A 23734-nucleotide genomic window follows, 5' to 3' on the forward strand; every position below is an offset into this window, starting at 1 on the left:
GCAATTGATATATGAAAACACAGGAAAAAACCATAACAGTAAAGGGGAAGAGAAATGCAGCCATAATGAAGCACAGAGCGCTATGGGGATACAATAGGTACGAGGTCCTCCGAGGTATGTGGAAAGGGGTAATGGTTCCAGGACTTACTTTTGGAAATGCGGTTGTTTGCTATAAATGAGGGGTACCATCAGGACTCGACGGGAACCAAAGGTCAGTGGGTCGCCTCGCAATGGGCGCTCACGGGAAGACCAAATGAAGCTGATAAAAGAAATGAAGCTGTGCAGGGTACGTGATATGGGCTGGACTAGTTTTCAAGTGAGGGAAGCTCGCAGTAAAATTGAGTATGAAGAACGGCTGAGGAATATGGAAAAAAGCAAATGGGCTGGGAGAGTGTTCAGGTATCTGTACAGGAAAAACATTGATTCACAGTGGAGGAAAAGAACTAGGAAGCTTACCAGCAAGTATGGGGCCTGTAGAGTGGGCAACACAGCAACAAAGAAGGTCAAGCGGAAAGTCAGAGAGGCTGAATTAATCTCATGGGTGGCGGCAATGGAAAAGAAACCTGCCATGAGTAACTACTTAAGAGGAAAAAACGAAATCAGGAAAGAAACCATTTATAATACTCAAAGGGAAGCTCATTACTTTTCGAAGCGAGATCGGGATGCCTTAGAACACGCACCTATAAAGCGAGATATAAGAAGGAAGAAGAAGCATGTGCTTGCTGCGGTAAGGCTAGGGAAACGACGGAGTATGTTTTATTAGAATGTGAAGACGTCTATACCCAGCGGTCGATTTAGGCACCACTGGCCTCCTTGAAGCCCTTGGGTTCAGAGGGAGCAGTGGTAAAGCAAACATGTCCGCAATAGACATTAGTAACAGGCGATTGGAGGATTGGTGGAAGAAAAGTAGGGAAACGACAAAAGACGGAGACGTAGAAAAGCGCAGTTGGCAATAGGGGATCAGAAAATTTGGGCGTGTTAGTTCATAGTCTTCTTTTTTTTTTTTTTTCAATGTTTAACCTAAGTAGGATATAAGGCAGTATAGTAGCAAGAGCTTGGTGGCGCAAACCACCGCCCCGTTCCAAAGGGGACGCTCATAATATCCTTCCATCCATCTATTTTAACCTACAAACTTTCTTTAACAACAAACGAAGCGTTTTTATTACATGACAAAGAGTACAAAATTATCATTCCTAATTTTAAATTGTACTCTTTATTACCAACTTTATTGTTTTTTGCCATTTTAAACGCAAAATAGCGTTCAGCATCATCGACCTCCCACGTGACCTCTAGCTTGGATTTAAATTTTTTACCGGAATGTTCGCGTGCACGGCAGGTACAGATTCTTTGGTTCGTACATCGGTTGGTTATTTTGTGCTAAAACCAGTTTATTGCGCTTCGATATCTCGCGTTATTTAACTTGGGGTGCAAGCCCGAAAGCTAGGTTTCAGTCGTGAGACATGTGGAACACGTCTGCATCGAAATGGGATCCGGGTCCTGCTGCGACTGGGGACAGCAATACCGGTGAGTTGTTTAACATCGCTGCTTCAATCGCTACGTAATATATTCGTCTCGTTAACTTACGGGCGGAGGAAAGTTAACGAACTAGATGCTGCATTACGCATGGGCAGTCAGGACCTTCCGTAGCTGTTTCCGAAATCAACTTACAGTTACGAGGCCATCATTATACACACATTCACGAAAGAGAACGCGATATCGGAACGAGCGTCACATTTTTCATCTCGTTGTAGCCGTAGCCATAGGTGACTGAGTAGCCTTATCAATATATTCTTTTTTCGAGTCCGCCGGCAACTTCTTTCGTTCACAGAACCGAATAACCCTTTGATAAACTGAAGCTAATGTACTGAATGTAATGTATTAAACAGTTGCACGCATGATAATTCACCCATATTTCATACCTGTTGGTTCCAAATGTTCTTGCTGTTCAGTTTGGTTTACCTCAGAACATTTATTTTTGCAGTAGTGAAGCGGTGCATCACGTTCATGCGGAAAAAGAATGCATCATTTCTAATAGCTTCACGTCTTTCATCTATTTGCTTGTGAAACCAGCAGTGTTATCTCTTCTAGCGTATAAACGAGCATACGAATGTTCTAATTTGTGATCTTAATGATACTTAAGCTGTTGACATGCATTGTAGTTACGCATACATCAATTTTACGGAGAGTAACAATATTTATTTACCATGTTGCTTAAGAACAGTGTACATTTGCATGGGTTCTGTAGTCACAAACAATTACAGTGTATATGTCGCACCTTTTAGGATATTATATTGCAAAATTGTACTTATTCAATTTCTGATGCAGTCAAAATTTCTGTTCCAGACATGCAGTAATGAAGACGGCACTACTATAAAGCAACACACTCCATGCACTAAACAGAAGCTGCTGCCTGTCAAAACAAGGTTATTGTGTAGACTTCGGCTGCTACTACAAGGTAAACAACACCTGGTTCAGAAATAAATATGCTTGATATATGCTGTATTGGCTTGCTAGTCTTGAGATACATGTCATTTCCTTGTAGCAGATGATATGAACATTTGTTCATGTTTACAGTTCAGCATAATTGCTTCGAACATAAAAGAAAACACTCCATGAGTTTGGATAATCTCTGCTGTATCTCATGTGCCACTGTTCTGCCCCAACAGAGTCTGTGCCAAGTACATTTTGGTCATCACGGGAGTCCCCCATCTACACCAACAGGAAGGGGCTGGAGCAGAATTCGCAAGACCACGAACAAAGAAGCCATTCCAGAATTATTTGGATGAGATATCAAGTCTACGCACGACTGTTTGAAGAGTGAAAAGAGCATCTGCCATCATTCCACCAGCACGGATATTGGCAGAGTCATACAGGTACCTCAACAACAAAAATTCTGTCTTCAGATGTACCTGCAACCTGTGAACAAGCACAGACGACGCTGACCAAGAGTGTTCCGTCAGCTTGCCCTTCCTTAGTGAGTTTCCTGGCCTTGCCAATTCGTGCCAAGTATAATTTTGTTTCAATGAATACAAGCTTTTTCATTCCACGTTTTTGTTAGAGATCATTCCTCTTCATCGTCCAAACATTAAAGGTCAACCGATTCTTTGCTCATGCTTAATACCAGTCACTGTCTAGAAGCATAACATATCTGTAGCAGTATTTTCTCAGGTATGTTGCCATGTGCAATTCCTCTCCTGAAATAACTGATGCGGCATTGGCCTGTGTCTTGCCTTTACCTGTGTGCTATGTAGCATTTAACTTTTCTTAATGTTTTTGGCTTTCAGTGCTTGCAAGGTAGAGTGGCTTCTTTCTTGAATGCAAGCTTTCTCATTCCCATATTGAATTCCTAGTCTCATTCAGGATTGTTATTCTTGCTCGACAGCCTGTGTTATTGTGCAAGCTACATTGAAGTGATTGATTGCAGAATCTGGTTTCACTGCTGTCCGACTTGGTACTTGTCACCGTGTTACGTTTCTCATATGTGGGAGCCTGGTCAGTTGCATTGGGAAACAGTCTCTCAAGGCAAGCACCTGCTCCTACAGTCCGCACAGTGAGATAGACTGCGAATTTACATGCACCGTGGTTGGTGCTCCCTGTTCCATCCTTTTCTGCTGCTGCCGTATGCGAATTATTCGCTTGTGGCCTTCCTCGGCTATGATTTGGCGTCAACAGAGACTCTCATACATGATTACATGGTTCTAAGTGTATGAAGTTGATATCCATGTGTGTGGAAAGGCCTGCAAAAGTGAGTGCAAAATGGTGATGTCCACAAAACCGACCCTGCCCATATTTAGAGAATGTGGGGCACCAAGTGTGAGTTACACATTAGTGGCACGCGAAAGAACAAAAAGAAATGTGCAGGTTGGAAAGGAGGTAACGCTAAAATGCCGACTAGTCCATGTCGCTGTGTTGATTGCGGCAGCAGATGCCTTGCGTCACCCGATTGCTTCGCAATGCAAGTTACAGCGACTTTCGATACAAACAAGTGGTGCACTGCCCAATTTGCTTTCGCTACTGATTGTCGCTCGTTACCAGATCGCCATGTGCAACGACGAAAGTGAGCAGTTTATGAGCTCGCGTTGATGGTTTCAGCGTATCTCGACATGCAAATTTTATTTCTGCTCTTTTACGAGAAGGTGCACTGCTTTTCTTCTGCCAATAAAGTCGCACGTCGTGTTCACTCACTTGTGGCTTGTTTGTATGGGCGTCAGTAGAGGCTATTTAGTCTTCTGGCGATTAAAACGCGGCAGCTGAGACATGCCGCAAAGCCAGCAAGGCGAGCACGGCGCGTACCCAGCGTACGCAACCGGTATAAAACGGCTATATTGGATATTGGACTAAAAAAAAGGGCATTTCCGCTTCCTGTTTAAGTGGCGCCGCGCCATCTGTCGGGCCCCCTGCTAAGTACCATGTGCTGCCGCTTCTTATTTTCAAACCACTGTGCTGCCGCTTCTTATTTTCAAACTACTGTGGAAGGTACAGTTTCCCTTCTCTAAAGTTGGTTCTTTATTCTATGATGTAGTCTTCGTTTTCTTCGTGTCCTTGTTTCGCATGTTTCCGGTTGCATTTCGCTGCCTTCCTGCCACGGGCACTCCAGGAGCAAGTGTGCCAGGATGTCGGGTAGGTTTCAGAGTGGGCAGAGGTAGCCGTGGAGCGTCGGGTAGAGGTGGTGCATTATGCTATACATGCTTTTTATCAAGCATTTTGTATACATCTCCCTAATCTTTTTTCTCCCCTTCAAAATCTACATTGTGCCGCTAGCTATGACTGTAAGAGAACCGGTCGTAGTAATATCGTCCCTGCTTTTTTTTTCACCAATACTTTAAACGTCTCTTGCTTATTTCGACTGCTGGCCGGTTGACGCTTCCGTCCACTTTAAACCCAGTCGCTTCTGGAAGGCGTACCTACGGTTCTCACTGGGTGAATCCCTTCGCATTCAATTAGGATGAGCTGAGTGGTCCCCGCATTATTTTGCTGCAGCATACACATGCCTAATCTGGTTCCGAATATTCGCTCCAGTGTTTTTCTCCTTAGGAAACCGGCTCGAGCCTGAAAAATAAGGCACTGCCCCTTCTGTTACCGCACAGATTTTTCCTTCTACTTTCTTTCTTCATATTGTAAATCTCCAGGGTCCATTTTGTTTCCCTTCATTGCGGCGCTCCCCCGCTGAGGCGGCACGTGTGGAAAATATTTCGAGGACGCTTAAGCTTCGCCTTCAAGAGTGGAACACGATAACACTCAGAGACCCCCGACTGCTTTTCATGCTTCCCGGCAACTGCAGTTTACGTAACCGTAACGTTTAACGGGAAACACTGGCGGCGAACGCGATGCGCGAAGGCAAGCTTTCTGGTAGAAACGCGGCCTCTTGCGTGGGTCGATTTCCTATTTTTGTTTCGCACTTTCAATATTTGTCTGAGAAGAGCTAACGTAAAAAATATGCACTGTCGGTATTTTTTTTTTCCATTACATCTGTTTGTGGGCTGCTGTTCTCAAAATTCCGAGGAATAACGTTGCAAAGAATAAAAGACAAGGTATGAGCAACTTTGGCGGTAGAAGAGTGGTTGAGTATGCGTGGTTCAGAATTTGGTCCGAAATTGTTTTTGCCGAAGCGACGTCCGATGCCTGATTTTCTGCGACACGGGGCCCCTAACGGCGTTAGATTTGCACGAGCGAACTGGACTGGGGCGAGGACGCACTCCGCGGCATATTCAACGTACTTTCGCTGCGTGCGCCGAGGCCGATTGCGCATTGTACGCTCTTAACATACTGCTTTATTTACACTGCAAAATTATGCTTACACCGCATTTTGCCAAACATATATGTTTGATCATGGTTATATTGCGCTCAGTTTTACACAGACGATGTTAAGTAAAGGACAGGACGTGGACGGACGTAACGCAAACTAGAGTTGGTAGTTTGCGCTACGTCAGTCCACGTCCTGTCCTTCACTTAACATGGTCTGTGTAAAACTGAGCGCAATATAACCATGAACGTTCACCAACTAGCCCCCTTCATTGTTTTACTAAATATACATTTGAGGCATGGATTATACAACACGATGTTTCGAATTTTGCTGTCATTATGAAGTGCATCATCTGCTAGCAAGCGCGCGTTCGCTATGCGGACACCCTATTTTTGTTGGAGAGCTTGTACTGGAGTCGAGGTCTTACGGAGTCGCCATCTGTCGGAAGCGCCTACCTTGCATAGTACGAGGGATAACGCAGCGCGCTCCTCATAGGTTTCGCTTATGGCGTTCAATGAAAACCCCACGCGGCAGCCCTCCTGGACATTTCTGTAAATACTCTGAAAACGAAGGAAGTTTTTTACTGTAAATATAATTACCTTAGGCAAACTGAAAGCACAGAATAGTTTTACAGACGCTATCTCTTTACCGAATACGTACAGTGAACGCCACTGCGCGCGGCCGCAGCGATGGAGAGAGAGAGAGAGAAACTTTTATTGTCAGGGTTGAGTGGAATTTTCTTTCCCAGCGGTGTGGGCTAGCGTGGCGTCTGCTTTGCCGCGACGCTATCAGCCCATTCCGCCAACCGTATCTGGTCTTCCGGGTTGTAAGTTTTCGTCTTAATCTCCCACTCTTCGTGTGATGGAGCTCTCTAAAGAGTTCTCTCAGGGGAGGGTTCTTTTGGCATCCCCACAAGATGTGACCTTGGTCTGGCAGGGGGCAGTTACATTTGCAGTTTGGTGGATATTCACCACCGGTCATTGAAGCTAGTCCTTTTGGACTAAGTACAGACCTAGTCTGTACTCTCCTGAGGTTAGTCGCCTGTATACTTGTCAGTATCTCGTGCGGGGATGGATATATTAGCCTCGATTCGGAATAAATGGTCATTTCGTTAAAGGTGTGGATACCTTCATGTCGGTCAACCCCATCGGGTAAGCCCACCTCCCAGTTACTTGCTGCTCGGGTGGCCTCATTACCAGGGTTGCCCGCATGAGCGCGTACCCACACCAACTTCAATTGATCGAGTTCTTTGATGATTCTGAATGCTTGAGGGGAAATGAAACCGGAGGTGTAGTTATGAATCACTGTTTTTGAGTCAGATATAATAATCTTGGTGCCCGGGATGGAGGTGCCCATGGCGATGGCGACCTCTTCCTCCTCCACAATGGAAGATGTGTTTACAGTCGCACAGCTGATGGTGTGTCCGTAGCCAGTACTGACGGCTATGGTGTATCGACCATCACGGGTGTGAGCAGCATCCACGTATATGGCGGGTTGGTTTTTGTAGCATTGCCGGAGTGCCGCCGCCCTAGCTTTGCGTCTAACGCTGTTTTCGGTGCTCATGTTTTTCGGAAGCTGGGGGGATAATGATCTTGGTCCGGATAGTGTTAGGTCTCCGGGGTGTCGTTGTGGGATGTCTAAGGCTGGTTGATAGTTCCCCGTGGCCGCGTCTCACGTTCTTCGTCGCCGCAATGGCGGCGGCGTTGTCGTCTTGGGTCCGGACAGACATCAGAGCGATGGCTAATCCGGCGACAGTTAAAGCAGGCTTCAATCCGTTCGCGGAATGGATGCACAATAAAGAATGAGGCCCAAAAGTGGATGTGCTTGGGTAATGTTTGTCCGGCAAAGGTCACCACAATATGGCGAGAGGATCCTATCCTTCTTGCTCCAGCGATTTCCAATCCTGTATTTCTCGTGCATATTTCCTTGAATATGTCGGCGTCAGTCTCGTCCGAGTAAGCGCAATAGATAACGCCTTTCACTGAATTTTCTGGGGCCGGTGCGTATGTAAAAACGGCACATCCCTGTTGCTCAATTTTAAGGCATTTGATGTTATAAGCTTCAGCTCTTACCCTGGATGGGGTGCTGATCAGCGCAGTGTTGCTGGTGACTTGATCTTCTTGCACCACTTCATCCAGGTTAGCTTGGGCAGCGGCATACACTGTACGCAGAATCTTGGCTGGGCCGTAAGATAGCAGGTTGATCGCGCATTGTGGGCGAATGATGATCTTGTAATCTTCGGCCGGGAGCTTCGGTAGGGGTCTTCGGCAACGACGGCGAGCGAGCGCGATATCTGCTTGGCGTTTTCACTTGGCGTCCCTTTGTTCACTTCGGCGGCTGGCTGCGTCCCGGCGCCAGTCTTGCGTCGGGCACATCGCCGCTGCGTGTCAAGAGCGGCCCAACTGCCGTCGTTCAGTTCTTCGTCGGTGATGTTTTCCCCATCCACGACGATTTCCATGCTGCAGAATTTTCGGATCACTAGGGTAATGCAGTCGTGTTGGCGTGGAGTCCCGACTACACCGGCGCCGTTAGACTTCTCGATGAGGAGAGCCAAGAAGTGAATGCGTCTGCTCTCCACGGCTGCTACGAAGCATACTGCAGTAATGGTATTTCCCGAACTGGCTGCTTGCATGAATGGTAGGCAAACGCTGAGAGAAAACTATGGTAAATATGCTCTTATAGTGGGTTGCCTGCATAACCTAATGGAGCAGAACAGAATGAAGCCTCAAATAAGCGATCACATGGTTTCGCAGCTACTGATTGCGCGTTTGCATGCATGTCCGCGCACAATGTTTCGCTTTCGCTGCGAGCACATTTTCGCACTATGCCGTGAGCTTTAGGCCGCAGAATATGAGCATTTGACAGTACACAGGCAACCATTGTTGCGTGGAAGCTATCAGAGCTGTTCAAAAATAATTTCGTTACAGAGACTTCGACGCCTACTTCGATGTGCCGTCGCGACGATTCAATCTTTTTTTTTTTTTACTAAATTCTTGGACGTTTCAATATTATTTCTGAAGTTGCGTCGGACTGCATGTTTATCATTCTTCTCAGCGTGCGATTTCCCGCTGCTTCTTTTTTTGTAATCCAGTACATTAATTTATAACACAAACGTGAATATGTGTCATACCTTTTTTTAATGTGCTTCTTACCGCTCCCTTTCCATTCCAGTGAACTTGCCAGAATCCAGCATCAACAAGTTTATAGACCAAATAAAGCGTCATGACACTACCCTGGCAGCGGGCGCATGCGAGCGTCTCTGTGCTCGTTTTCTGCTACTCACCGAACATCGCAGTCCCGACGTCATGTCAGAAATCTTCCTCGCGTCTGTGCTTGCTGCATACCCGAGTTGCAGCCGATGGCTGTTTTCCGGTTCTAAGTTTCGCGTGCCAAGCTTAACGCAGCTTTTTGTCCTGCGGCTACGTGTGAATAAGGGTGACACCGGTCCGTTGCGTACGTCCTGCACTATGGCACCGGGCAGCAGCCTACCATGCTGCACGCCCCCAAAAGCAGCCACTACCTATTATAATGCTTTCAAATGCTGTCAAGCAGATACCCAAGGCAGAAAAACTTCACCACTTAATCGGAACCACAGCGCAGGTGGAACATTAAACTTTTGTTTTCAGTTGGCTTCGGCGCTGCCAACGCGGCTGCTGTGTCCACTTGATCCCTCATGCCACGTCACGCCGACGCTGGCGCCAGCTTTTCCAGTGGTGGAGCTCGCCCCAACAATTTTTTTTATTTCTTTATTTTCTTTTGTGCGCCCACGGCTCTTGTCGTCTGTTACCAATTGAAGTTTTAGCCCGGTGAACTGCTGTCTTTAACACAGATTTCCAAAATTAGGATGTAGTTCTAAAAGAATTATGATGTCCCTTTATAGTAAGTAAGTAAGTGCTTTTTTCCCATGTACAACATACATTTGAATATGGACAGGTTTTGAGTAAAAAAGCTGCGTCAGCAGCTTGACTAAGTCCTAAAACCCATTTTATGGCAGCAGCAGGGGGAACAACAGTGCATGTGGGAATGATAACAATAAAGCAGAATAATATAACGCAAAAGAAACAAACCTTATACGGGCACCTTTTACGTGCGAAAACCACAATCTGATTATGAGGCACGCCACAGTGGGAACTCGGGAATAATATGGACCACCTGGTTTTTTTTTAACATGCAGCCAAATCTAAATACACGGGTGTTTTCGCCCCCATCGAAATCCGGCCACCGTGGCCGGGATTCGATCCCGGGACCTCGTGCTTAGCAGCCCAACACCATAGACACTAAGCAACCACGGCGGGTAGCATGTAATTTTACCACAGCAACCGCCGATCTACAATGTGCAGCGACGTAAGAAAATTTCATCGTGTTGTTTCACGCCCGATTCTTCTTGGTGGAACATTAAAGAGCACAGACAATAATCGAAGAAAACAATATTATAGCGAAATAAACCAGGTTTATTAGGTGCGTGGTGCGAAGAGGAAAAGCGGGTGACTCAGTAAAGAGATATATTCATGTTATATGTATAATAGAAAAATTGCAAGATACTCTAAATGTACTAATTGAAAAAGTGACAACTCTCGACCGGAATAAGCGTGCTTGCAGTAACAAACGCGGCACCACGTCATACATTTTTTCATGGGAGCGTGCAAGGCACCTACTTCGGCCTGGATGGAACGCATAACAATTACAGTACACTCTAAATTGAACCGACACCAAGTGTACCAATGGGTGTAGGGGTTGGAGGTCGTTGTAGGGAGGACCTGGCTCTTCGTCGGGACTAGGCGTACAGGAGTTACTTACATACTTACATTAGAACAAGGGCTACATTTGAACAGTCTAGCACGATTCCTAAATGGAGCATGCAAGACGAAGCACACATCACACGAGCTCCAAGCACACTGCACAGAGCACACTGCTCACGAGACCGATCACACCTCTAGCAGCCGACAAACTGCTGTTTGAAAAGCTTCTGTCCTCCCTAGATCCCTAGGGGAGGGAAAACTGCTCTCCAACCTTAGTCCAATCGGACCGTCCACAGTTGTTGGGGCGTAGTTGTACCGCCTTTGAGGGGGAGGGCTCACACACACACGTACGCACTTTGGATTCCCAGAACCCGAGTTGAGCGGGTCCTCGTCGCCAGGTGGTCATGCCTGACCCCAGCCGGCGCCTCTTAATTCCAGAGCTGACTTTCTCCGGTAGTCGCCACGAGTGTCAGCAGACTGTGACGAATCCTGGGGCCCGAGGAAAAACATACCGTAAAGCACCCTTTTGTTAGAGAAGCTCTTCTTGCTGCAAATATACCATGAAGGCCACCGCAAATCAACCAACAATACCCGGTCCGCCAAACGTGGCCAGCCCTGCAACCGTCGCCAACTCTCCGAAGAAGGTGCGTGGTGGATTAACGTTGCCGTAGTCTCCAGTTCTCCGAAGGAAGTTCATGGTCTGTTAGCGCTGTCGTCTTCGCCGGTTCTCTGAAGGGTGCCACCACCACGGGTCGATCGAAGCACCTGCAGCAGGCTGAGGTGGTTTAGCAGAGCAGTACCCCTGCAGGCCGATCGTAACACGGGCTTTCCGAGAGAAGGAATTGTGGCAATGCTTGGATGCTAATATGAACAACAGTGTTAAGAGAGATGATATTGAATACGTATACTTGGACTGAACCGGGCCGACTGCGAAGACCAATGTAATCTCCATGGCTGGTCAGGCAATCTTTTTCAATGTGCTTGCACGTGAAATGAAGTAGAAACATACAAGTCTCATCGAATGCTCTTTAGTATTCAGATCTTATGCGGTTCCTGAATACAAAATTAAATATGATTGAACAGTCGCTTTTGTTCGAATGCAAAGCATTGACGTGTCCGATGTAAGTGCGCGGACTGTTCCGAATGATTCTGCTGCCGGCGAGTTGCAGCTGCTGCGTGGAGGCCCATAATTTCCTGAGAATTAACGCACGGGGTTTGATAACTTCTGCATAACACGTCCCTAGCTGTCAATCAATATAAACGCCCCGCTTTCGGGCAGCCTGCAAATCTGCCAACTCGATTCAGGCAAGGATTTCTTTACAGTCTCATGTTTTCATCCCACTAAAACTTAGTGGTGCAGGTTGTAGCACACTTATCTCCTTCAACGAACAAATCAAATCTTCATATATCTCGACGTGTATATGATGCTTGTCGTTTCTTTAACCGTTTCATTATTGTCGCTTTGACAGTGCACCGAATACCTGAAAGTGGCCATTTGTATATATACAAGCTTCTCAGTTGATCTGACGTGCAGTTCGAAAAAGCATTACAGGCAGGTTTGAAATATAAGATAAGCACTTTGTTTAAACCCCTAGGAAAGAGCCGAAGGACAGAGCTACTTTCTTTTTATTTTAAATAAGGAAATTCTGGAGTTTTGTGTGGCAGAACAACGATATACAATTAGGAGGCACCCGCGGCGTTTGAGCTTTCACCACCTAGGGATTTTTAACATGCACCTAAATATAAGTACACGAGTGTTTTTTACAGTGGAGGTGTTAGAACCTAGCTGGGTTTTTCTTGACGTCGGCAGCTTCGCCGAGCTAGGGAACAGCTGAGAGAGAGTGAAAGCAGAGTATAAAAATAGCATCGCGCAGCATAGCGGCGAGGGTGGGTGGAGGCAAGCGGGGGAGAAGGAGCGGCGCGGCGGGGACACAGGTGGTGTAACGTCATTGATCTCTGATAAAAACCCGCGCGCTCGCTTCGGCGGTCCTCTTTCTCACAGTGGAAAACCATTATGCGTGGCTCTGCTATCGCGAACACCAGACCAGCGGAGCTGGGGGAAGCCCAGCAAAAGTTAGACTAAGTGTGCGGTTTGGCACTATTTTACTGGCCTTCCGCCTTCCTCCAACTTTGCTGGTCTCTGGTGTTTGCAATGACAGATACACGCGTAATTTTTTTTCCATTTCGTCCCCATGAATTTCCGCGGCCTGGATTGAACCCGTGAGCTCCAATTTCGAAGCCCAATGTGATAACTACTACTCCCACTAATTGAACTACCGCACCGGCTTCTTTTCCTTTTTTTTTTTTTTTTTTTGAGCATGGACTGGCAAAAAAAATTAACGCGGCTTACGGGCCAAAGATTGGCAAAATATTGTTCTCCAAGGCAACTACAATAACATAGCAGAATCGGAGCGAAAACAATCTGAAATCCAAACATTCCAACAGCGGGCGCTCACCTCATCGATCCTGGAAGCGAGTCAAGCTGTGGGATGCGAAACCTCCCTGCGTCTGCGCACGACGTTCGCAGGTGCCTTCTAAAGCAGTTTTCCGTGCAAAATGAAGACGAAAAATAAAATAAATTATGCACGGATTTGCTATCGCAAACACCAGAGACCAGCGGAGCCGGGGGAAGTTAAGGCTACAGAAAAATCCATGCTTTCTTCCTGTGGGGGGGAGGGTTTCGGTTGGGACGGCGCTCCATTTGAGGCGTCCCCTCAACAGAAGGGATTAGTTGAGACGCCATATGCGTCAGTGTCGTGTGCCAGGGCAGCGGCAATCTTAGCTCTGATGCATTAGGTTTGTTGAAATCCGCCGAAGCGAGCGCGCGGGTTTTTATCGGAGAGCAATGACGTCACACCACCTGTGTCCGCGCCGCTCATTCTCATCCGCTAAGCTCCACCCACCTTCGCCGCGCCGCTATGCTGCTCGATGCTATTTTTATACTCTATTAACGCGACAGCGTTAAGGAGCTCGTGTCGCAGAAAAGCCAGTGTCGTCGGCGGCGTTGGCCGTGAGCGATAAATCCCAGCAGGCACTTCATGAATAAAAAACAGCTTGCAAGATGGGCTGGGTGGGAATCGAACCAGGGTCTCCGGAGTGTGAGACGGAGACGTTACCACTGAGCCACGAGTTCGATGCTTCAAAGCGGTACAAAAGCGCCTCTAGTGAACGCTGTGTTGCCTTAGAAACGAGCTGTTTCTAAGGCTCAGGCGTGCGTCGCTTGCTCAGGCGCACATTTCGTTGTCGCGCCGAACGCTGCGTTGCTCGACGCTCACCGCGTCCGATGCGGGGCACGTAGTCGCTGCACCGTAGCCCATTGTCTTACACCCCTTCGCGGGTCGACGGGAACGCTTTCGCGTTCCACTCTTGAAGGCGAAGCTTAAGCGTCCTCCAATTTTTTTTCACTATTAGATCTCTCCCCACAGTTCGGCGAAGGTGCGGACGTCAAGAGAAACCCAACGTGGTTCTAACAGCTCCACTGTAATAAACGCCGCTTGGAGCATATGCAGAGGAATTTGTTATGAACAAGAAAAAATTGGTCGGCGATTACTGTTCTTGGTAATGCGATCGTTGAGCGCAGCTGCTACCTTACTTCAACAACAGGCAACCGCATACAGAACACGCAGTGCCGGACGGAGGCGCTTCTGCATTTCGGTATGGGCAGCACACACCGCGATCCGCCGCTATCGAGCCGGCGATGCGCCATCACGCCATCTTATAGTGGGTCACCGTCGCGGAGAGGGGGGGGGGCGATTAGCAATCATGTAATGTTTCTTCTGAGGTGGGATGAGGAAACGGGTGGAGAAAATATTTAGTAGAGGTCACACATTCATTCTCTCACAGACAGGCCTAAATGTGGCCGCACAAGGTTGGGGCTGGAAGTAGAAGGGGACGAAACGCCCTAACTGTCTTTCGAGTAACCGCAACGGCACTGCGCTAGGTAAAGGGAAGTATAGGGCAAGAGTGGAGGCAGGAGGACAGCCAGAGGCGACAAATGCCCCTGAGGAACACACCCCGCAAACGGGGAAGCGAGAGACACGGCTGAGAGCCGTACAGCCACGCGATGCGGAGAGCCATGGATCACGCGCGAGCCGGCAAGGAACGCCCGCCGCCGGCACCGCGGAGTGCCACGACAGCGGAAGGGACGTTGAGGACGCAGTGGACGGTAGTGGCGAGAATCGCCGCAACGGCGCTGCGCCGACGAAGGGGGCGAGAGGATAGGCTAGCACACGTGATCCGGCTTTGGAGGACAAGGGGAGAGCGGCTGGCGCCGCACGCGAGATGGCAGCAGGAACGCGCGGATGACGACCTTAGTTACGGCGAGGGCGACGCGAAACGTGAGAACGGGCGCCAAAGAGCTGCGCCCTAAAAATATTCGCAGACTTATGCCTATAAGAGGAACTCGTACACGAAGTACATTGACGCTGTATAAAATAGTTCTTGCGCCACGGTGATGTTTATTGGGCATCCCCTTTGAAACGGGGTTGCGACAAATAGACACCCAGCCTACCTTATCTAATCAGATTTTACTACACCTATCGCTGCATAGCATTGTGCCTATCTGATGGATAATTTCGTCCTTACAGCCTACAGGTATGTATCTCTATACTGTACCTACGTGTGCTTGCAACGACTCCGGTTCTATCAATTCATTTCGTGCTTTTTTCCGCCATTGCTCTGAACGTCTCAACTGCTCACCATTTAGTCCTTCCATCCTCTTCGAATCCAGCACTTCTGGAAGGTGGACGCTTCCTACGGGTGCCGCTGGGTGAATATCCTCGCGCGCCATTTTGCTGTGCCGAATCGTTTCCGGGCTTTTGTTGCAGCACACACATGTGCTCCACCATGTAACGCACATTTGTTACGGTATGTTTTCGTGCTCAGGCAACCATCTCAGGCCTTAAATATCAAGCAAATGCTCTTCGTGTTATTACACAGATTTTCCTCTCGCGATTTTTCTTGCCGTTCTTTTAAATCTCCATGGCCGTTTATCGCGATAGCAATTATATGGACACTCCTGGCGTATTTTCGCTGTGATGTTCCGTATAAAGTCCAAGTGCGATAACATCGTAGCCGCGCGCCATATGCTGTGGGTGCGAGCGAAAGCGTGCGAGGGTGAGTCGAGGATGGTGGCTCGATCTCGCGTGCGCAAGGAAGGAAGGAAGCGCGCTGTCTTTATCACGCGCAAGGCACCGGGGATGTGGGAGGTTTTACTCTGGTGGCGGCAGCTTAAGGGATGGCTGAGCGTGGCGACGGATACAGAGCCTAGGCGCGCTGAGGGCTGATAGCTTCGTGTGCGCTGTGTTCCCGCCACTTCGTTCGCGTTGAAGCGAGTTAGCGCGAAAGTCAATTTGCGCGCAGCTGCTGTCGCTCTTCATCACGCGTGCGTCTTGACAGCGAGTATCCGCTGCTCTCAAGTGATATGTGTTCATTTTCGTCTGTCCGTGCGTGGCACCATGCTTGTTAGTTTAGTTAGTAGCGAATGTTCACACGTTCATACGGCCGATAAAGCTACTATCCTTAATTCGAATAGCTGTCTAATAATTCGCTATCGCAATCGATGCTTCGCCTTTCGGGCGAAACTGCGGCTTTTCCCCCCCTTCGAATGTAAAACAGCGCCCCCTCAGGGAGGGGGAGGTGGGGGCAAAGCACTCGATGCCATCCTTGCAGGAGCCCTGGGAGAACCGGCAGGGCCGGTGATGATGGGCTGAGGTTGCCTAGATTCTTGGCATTACGCCGAAACCGACGCCGATGTGACGCTGACGGCGCGGGAACACGAACGTTGAGGTGCTTGGTCCACACTAAAGAGTTGTCTTCATCAAAAAACACGGACGCGGCAACCGCAAAATATTTGAAAATTTGGGCATCTCCTCCTAGCTGTCCTCTGCAGTGTAGCCGGTTAAACACAACATGAGAAACAAAAATTATCAACTACTGGCTAAGATAAAGATGCAAACAATTCGTTGTCTATTCAAGTGAGGTATATCGAGGTGGCGGGATCAAATCCCGGCCGCTGTGGTCGCATTTCGATGGGGCGAAATGCAAAAACGCCCGTGTACCGCGCATTGGGTGCACGTTAAAGAATCCAAGGTGATCAAAATTAATCTGGAGGCCCCCACTACGGCGTTCCACATAATCAGAACGTGGTTTTGGCCCGTAAACTCCAGAATTTCACTTGATTCACTGTACCCCTGTAAAGGGTGCACCGCCGTAGATATAGACATGTTGAGGCAAGGCCCACCTGGTCTCTTGTTCAAAAAAAGAAAGGGCCGGTCAGGTGTCGACGCTAAAGAAAGCAAATATGCGGTAGCATTTGAAGTTGTACACGTATTTCATGCTGCACAGAGGAACGGTCACCTAATTACCTTCCAGTGGGTACCTTGGTCATTGTGACTGCTGTATATTTTTTAATTGTTTCGTTACCTCATTTTATTTTGTCATCTTGTCATTTCGTTAAGCAAAAAAGAAGTGAGGCGTGCAGACAAGACACAAGAGTAGAAGAGAAGTGGACAACACGAACGATTAAGTGCCTTAACAGTTATCTCTCACGTAGACCGGCACGTGTACCCGACTGACACGTGGTGTTACCATTCCTGAGCTTGCGCAGATGAGTTTTGTGTCTTCTTTATTTTTTCACCTCAGTGCTCCCTTCAGTTGACGGCGTTCGTGTTGTCCACTTCTCTGCTCTTGTGTCCTGTCTGCACGCCTCACTTCTTTTTTGCATAATGAATCCTTACCAACTAGCTCAGCTGTCTGTCATTTTAAGTTTGTCATTTCGCTCTACTTGTGCCATATTTCTGTCACTCTTTAAGAGTTCACTGGTCTGGCCTAATCGCCTTCTTTATTTTTTTCCGGATACATCTCAACTGCTGGGTCATGTTGCTTATTTCTGACGTCATATCGCTTTGATGCCTTTCTGCAACATACTCTTTCTTTATTTTTCAAAATAGTTTCTAAAAGTAAATAATAAATAAACAGGCGTACCGCCAACTATTTTTTCTCGTAGCCGCACGGTGACGGTTCTCATGCTTCCCTGCACAGACGAACACGCTGCGCTAGCAGAGCGACGAGCTAGCGTCTCGGTCACGAAAATGCGACCGGAGAAACGCACCCTGTCGTTCGCCGGAAACGTGCAAAATGGGCCTGTTTTCTACGAGTGACACGACGCGCCGCCATGCTTGCATGAAACCTGGCGTGCGCATCGCATTCACCGTTAACATTGCCAGCCCACTTTATATATATATATATATATATATATATATATATATATTTCTATGTATTCCCTATGTTGTCCTTGGTGTCAATGTTTGTTGACTTCTTATGATATGATTAATAAAAATCCGGCCCCTCGGATAACACCCTCCCTTCTCGTTTATATATATATATATATATATATATATATATATATATATATATATATATATATATATATATATATATATCTGCGCAGTACAATCAACCTTTTTATATGGCTTTCAGATTATGAAAAGGCATTTGATTCAGTAGAGGTATCAGCATTCATGGAGCCATTGTGTAATCAAGGTGTACAGGAGGTATACATTAATATCTACAAACATTCCACAGCTACCTTGCTTCTCCACAAGTAGAAAATTACCTGTCAAGAAAGGGGTTCAGCAAGGAGACACAATATCCCCAACGCTATTCACTGCATGCTTAGAGGTATTCGAGCTATTATACTAGGAAGGCTTAGGAGTGAGGATTGACGGCGAATATTTTAACCTTTGCTTTGCAGATGAGATTGCCTCCTTCAGAAATAGTGCGGATGAATCGCAACAAATGATTGAGTACCGTAACCGAGAAAGTGTACGATTAATATGCAGAAGACAAAGGTAATGCTCAACAGCCTGGCAACGGAAGAATTCAGGATGGGCAGTCAGCCTCTAGAGTACGTGCAGGTGTATATTTATCTTGGACAATTACTCACAGGGGACCTTGATCATGAGAAGTAAATTTACGGAATAAAAAAGGGTCTGATTGCATACGGCAGGCATTACCAAACCCTGACTGGGAGCTTACGACTGTTGTTGAAAAGAAATGTGTACAATCATTGCATTCTACCGGTGCTAACATATGGGGCCGAAACTTGGAGGCTAATAAAGAAGCTCAAGAACAAGTAAGGACCGCGCAAAGCGCAATGGAACGAAAAATGGAAGGTGTGACGTTAAGAGACAGGAAGAGAGCGGTGTGGATCAGAAAGCAAGCAGCGACAGCCGATATTCTATTTGACATTAAGATAAAAACCTCAGTGCCTATCCACTCTGTGAAGAAGGATGACCAGCGAAGCTGTTTATTGGGCCCCTTAATGGCGAACTGCACCTCCGCCGTGGGTCGGCCCGGTATCTTCGGGATCGACCCACGTATTGGGAGTGCTTAACGCCTGTGTCATCTCCGCCGCGGGTCAGCCCGGTATTGCACTATCAGCGGGATCGACCCACGTATTGCGAGTGCTTAACGCCTGTGTTACCTCCGCCGCGTGTCGGCCCGGTATTGCACTATCAGCGGGGTCGACCCACGTATTGCGAGTGCTTAAAGCCCGTGTGACCTCCGCCGCGGGTCGGCCCGGTATTGCACTATCAGCGGGATCGACCCACGTATTGCGAGTGCTTAACGCCTGTGTCATCTCCGCCGCGGGTCAGCCCGGTATTGCACTATCAGCGGGATCGACCCACGTATTGCGAGTGCTTAACGCCTGTGTTACCTCCGCCGCGGGTCGGCCCGGTATTGCACTATCAGCGGGATCGACCCACGTATTGCGAGTGCTTAACGCCCGTGTCACCTTCGCCGCGGGCCGGCCCGGTATTGCACTATCAGCGGGGTCGACCCACGTATTGCGAGTGCTTAAAGCCCGTGTGACCTCCGCCGCGGGTCGGCCCGGTATTGCACTATCAGCGGGATCGACCCACGTATTGCGAGTGCTTAACGCCCGTGTCACCTTCGCCGCGGGCCGGCCCGGTATTGCACTATCAGCGGGATCGACCCACGTATTGCGGGTGCTTAACGCCCATGTCACCTCCGCCGCGGGTCGGCCCGGTATTGCACTATCAGCGGGGTCGACCCACGTATTGCGAGTGCTTAAAGCCCGTGTGACCTCCGCCGCGGGTCGTCCCGGTATTGCACTATCAGCGGGATCGACCCACGTATTGCGAGTGCTTAACGCCCGTGTCACCTTCGCCGCGGGTCGGCCCGGTATTGCACTATCAGCAGGATCTACCCACGTATTGCGAGTGCTTAACGCCTGTGTTACCTCCGCCGCGGGTCGGCCCGGTATTGCACTATCAGCGGGGTCGACCCACGTATTGCGAGTGCTTAAAGCCCGTGTGACCTCCGCCGCGGGTCGGCCCGGTATTGCACTATCAGCGGGATCGACCCACGTATTGCGAGTGCTTAACGCCCGTGTCACCTTCGCCGCGGGCCGGCCCGGTATTGCACTATCAGCGGGATCGACCCACGTATTGCGGGTGCTTAACGCCCGTGTCACCTCCGCCGCGGGTCGGCCCGGTATTGCACTATCAGCAGGATCGACCCACGTATTGCGAGTGCTTAACGCCTGTGTTACCTCCGCCGCGGGTCGGCCCGGTATTGCACTATCAGCGGGGTCGACCCACGTATTGCGAGTGCTTAAAGCCCGTGTGACCTCCGCCGCGGGTCGGCCCGGTATTGCACTATCAGCGGGATCGACCCACGTATTGCGAGTGCTTAACGCCCGTGTCACCTTCGCCGCGGGCCGGCCCGGTATTGCACTATCAGCGGGATCGACCCACGTATTGCGGGTGCTTAACGCCCGTGTCACCTCCGCCGCGGGTCGGCCCGGTATTGCACTATCAGCGGGATCGACCCACGTATTGCGGGTGCTTAACGCCCGTGTCACCTCCGCCGCGGGTCGTCCCGGTATTGCACTATCAGCGGTATCGACCCACGTATGGGGTTTTGTGCCTACACACGGACACGATCCTCGGCGAACTACACCTTAACAGCTTTGCTGTAAAATTGATTACGTCTTTATGTTTCTTAATTATTTAATTAATTAATGCCTTCGACGAACGCGGGAGCGCGGTCGCGCCGATGGGCGCCAACGAGCCAGCTGTGGAAGAAGACGGCGACGCTGGAGGCAATCGTGATGATGATCATGGTTTTGTGTTAACATAAGGACACAATATTGGGGAAACTAGCCCTTAGCAGCTTCGCTGTAAAATAATTTAGCACGACAGGCCATGTAACGCGTAGGGCAGATAACGTGTGGACCATTATAGCTACAGAATGGATGCCAAGGGAAGGGAAGCGTAGTCGAGGTCGGCCGAAAATTAGAGATGATGAAATTGGGAAATTTGCAGTCGCAAGGTTGAAGTCACGTGGCGAAAGAAGGGGGCAAGTAGTGATCGCTGGGAGAGACCTTCGTCCTGCAGTGGACACAAAAAACAGGCCAATGATGATGCAAAGAGACAGAAAACAAACCTGTGTCTTGTTTGGAAAATCACGATGTTTTATTGAAGGATAGCACACTCTTTATTCTTTCTACATTCAAGGTACAGTTTGCATGCCCCCTTCACTGCAAGGCACCGACTGAAATAGCGGAGTCGACGCCCGTAGAGAAATCTCGGCAAGAACAGTGCGCTCGTCCCTCGGCTACAGAAACCCAACGGCTGCCAGTTGTGAGCTACTTTCCACATCGTGCGACAGTTTCAGAGATAATAATGTAGCACGAGCACGGCGCACGACCGAATCAAAGCGAAATGCAGGCGGCAGCTGCTTGGTAAGCTTGTTACGTATGCACGAACAGAGCTCGTCAGCGAAGGCTGACGCCGCAGTTTTCGTTTTTGTGGCCTGCGCGATTCCACACTCACTATGTACGTTGACGTGGATTCGGTAGTTTACAAAACCCGCAGCCGTCCAGCTTCGCCCCTCCCCGTGGGCGCTGCCAACACTGGGCGCACAGTCCAGCAGACGTGGACAAACAGCGATCGTCACCGCTGTTCCCGGCTGCTCACTCCCAAGTCCTGCGGGGAAAACAAGGCGCGCGTGAACAACGTCTGCGACTGTCGCCGCCATCAGATTGCTTCCCCCCCCCCCCCCCCCATCGCGACAGGGCTCCAACGTAGCAGTCGAATGTACTCACCTTTTCAGAGCGTGTGTGTTGTCGTCACTGCGCTGTTCTGAGAATGCTTTGAGCCTGCAATAGCAGCTTTCATTTTATGTTCTCCCTTCGGATTTCCCTCGCGTTCGTGCCCTCGAGCAGAAATAAATGAAAAATCGCGAAGCCGTTCCGAAATTCTTTTCCGGCCTGACAGCTCCTCGACGCAACCAATCATCTCCCGCGACACTTGGCCCCATAAAGGCGGCTGTTGTCTTTCCCCCTCTCCCATAGCGAGGGAACTGCGGCACACGGGCGTCGCATGGCAGCGTCAGCTCTGTTTCTATACGGCGCGTGCCGGGAGATTGTTTGTGCACGGCCCTCTTTTTACGGACGTCGTTATTTCACCTCACGGTTCACTCATTTTCTCCTAGTTCGTTGTCTGCCCTCTCGGTGTCTCTTTTTATTCTTATACAAGCCCTCATGCTTGAAGTGACAAAAGTGGACACAACCCCACGCTGTTAGCTTCGGGCACGGAGCGCTTCGGGGCAACTTGAGAAACTCTGAGGGTGGCTGCCTTCGTACACCCCCCACTCTGCCCACCTATTTTTTTTCTCTCTCGACTCGCCGCGTTGATTTAGTGGATGTACGGTGGCCAGCAGCCAAGCACGAGGTCGCGCTTTCGATTCCTGGCGGCCTCATCGATATTCGGGGATGAAATGCGACGACGCGCATGTAAGGCACGTTAAACAAGTAAGCAGAATCAAGTCAGTGTGCAGCGATCCCGTCTTTGGAAGATTCAGCACCAATTACGGTCCGGACAAACCATTTCGCAGACAAGGCGCTCCTCGGCTGCCAGCAACGGTCTCCAAGCCATAAAACGAGTGCCTCTCGTGCTAGCAATCATCGTGAGATCGGTTCTGTCGGATTTTTTAATTTTATTTCTTTCTTTCGTGGTCAAGGTAAACGCCCATGAAGAAGTCGCGCGTATGAGAATGCAGAAGCAGGCTTAAATCAATTAAAAGTGTTCAAAATTATCCAAAAGGCAACTTTACTATGCGGGAAAATGACAAAGAAAGATTGCCCGCGGATTGCGGTTCCCGCCGATACGAGCCGCACTATTATCAGAGACACGACAGCGAGGGAAATTCCATAGAGGCCGCCACATCGAGGAGGTGGGTGCAGACGAGTGGCCGCGGCCTGCACCGCGGTCAGGAACAGCCTAGTTGGAATTTGTGGCACGAAACCAGAAAACCATTTATTTGTTTCCTTATTGTTTTTCCCATACTTGCGGTTTTGCGCATGTGTTCCAGGCATCGTGTACAACATATATTGGCGAATTTTGAAGGTCTAACGATGATGACGATATCTTTTTTAAAAGAAGACTGCAGTTTTGCCCGAAAGGCGAAGCATCGATTGCGGTAGCAAATTAGTGGACGTAGCAAGGACAGTAGTTTTATCTGCCGTACAAAATTGTAAGCATAGGCATACTCTTTCTACTTTACATTAATGATTTTCCATAAAATATAATTGACTAACATACGTCTCTATGCTGATGATTGCGTCCTCTAGCAGAATATTAACTAACCTCGAGATCATACTATCCTTAACGACGCATTCTCACACTTCTGCTCATTAGGTAACACCTGGCAGATGAGCATAAAGTTCTCCAAAACAGTTGCAATGACATTCACTAGGCGTCTAATTCCTTCTGTTTTCTCGTACGCTTTCAGTAACCGCTTCCTACTAAAATTACCCGAAGATAGGTACCTCGGATCCTTATTCTCTAACAGCTTTTCTTGAAGCAAGCATCTTGAAGTAATATGTACTTAATCACTTAAAAAATTTGGCTATCCCCAACGCACCCTTCGTGTGACACCTAAAGAAACTAAACTGCTAACATATAAAACACTAATCCGCCCAATCCTTGAATATGCATCTATAGTTTGGAACCCTTTTCATAAAACAATATTAACGAGACTAAGTCCGCACAAAAGAAAGCTGTTCGTTTTATCCACCGTCGCTATGACAGGGAGTTCCCTGCCCGTATAAATAAATACTTTAGTTTTGCTGAACCTCCCCGCACCCGTAGCTCTCACAACCTAATATTTTGCCACTGCCATCTAGAACGGACACGTATAAACATAGTTTTTTTCCCTAAAC

At 48.6% G+C, this 23734-nt stretch overlaps 1 protein-coding gene and 1 long non-coding RNA gene across 5 annotated transcripts in view; one reads left to right on the top strand and one right to left on the bottom strand.

Moving 5' to 3' along the window:
* Positions 1–310: 310 nt before the first annotated feature.
* Positions 311–8979, top strand: LOC129382212 (uncharacterized). 3 transcript variants are annotated; one of them, XR_008610304.2, is made up of 4 exons: positions 311–1524; positions 2344–2455; positions 2667–2974; positions 8915–8979. It is a non-coding gene; the product is annotated as an uncharacterized lncRNA (long non-coding RNA). The 3 variants fall into 3 exon arrangements; XR_008610305.2 differs by having other exon boundaries at positions 316–1524; positions 2667–2873; XR_011895074.1 differs by lacking the exon at positions 8915–8979 and having other exon boundaries at positions 325–1524; positions 2667–4180.
* An 11979-nt stretch (positions 8980–20958) lies between these two features.
* LOC126521648 (tRNA-uridine aminocarboxypropyltransferase 1) overlaps positions 20959–23734 on the bottom strand; it is a 30709-nt gene continuing 27933 nt past the window's right edge. For both annotated transcript variants that reach the window (XM_050170368.3, XM_050170370.3), the window contains exon 6: positions 20959–21497. In XM_050170368.3, coding sequence (XP_050026325.1) covers positions 21465–21497 — 33 coding nt within the window. In that variant the 3' untranslated portion in view covers positions 20959–21464. The remainder of the gene's footprint in view (positions 21498–23734) is intronic.

Source organism: Dermacentor andersoni, chromosome 6, assembly GCF_023375885.2.
Source record: "Dermacentor andersoni chromosome 6, qqDerAnde1_hic_scaffold, whole genome shotgun sequence".
Taxonomy (NCBI): Eukaryota; Metazoa; Arthropoda; class Arachnida; order Ixodida; family Ixodidae; genus Dermacentor; species Dermacentor andersoni.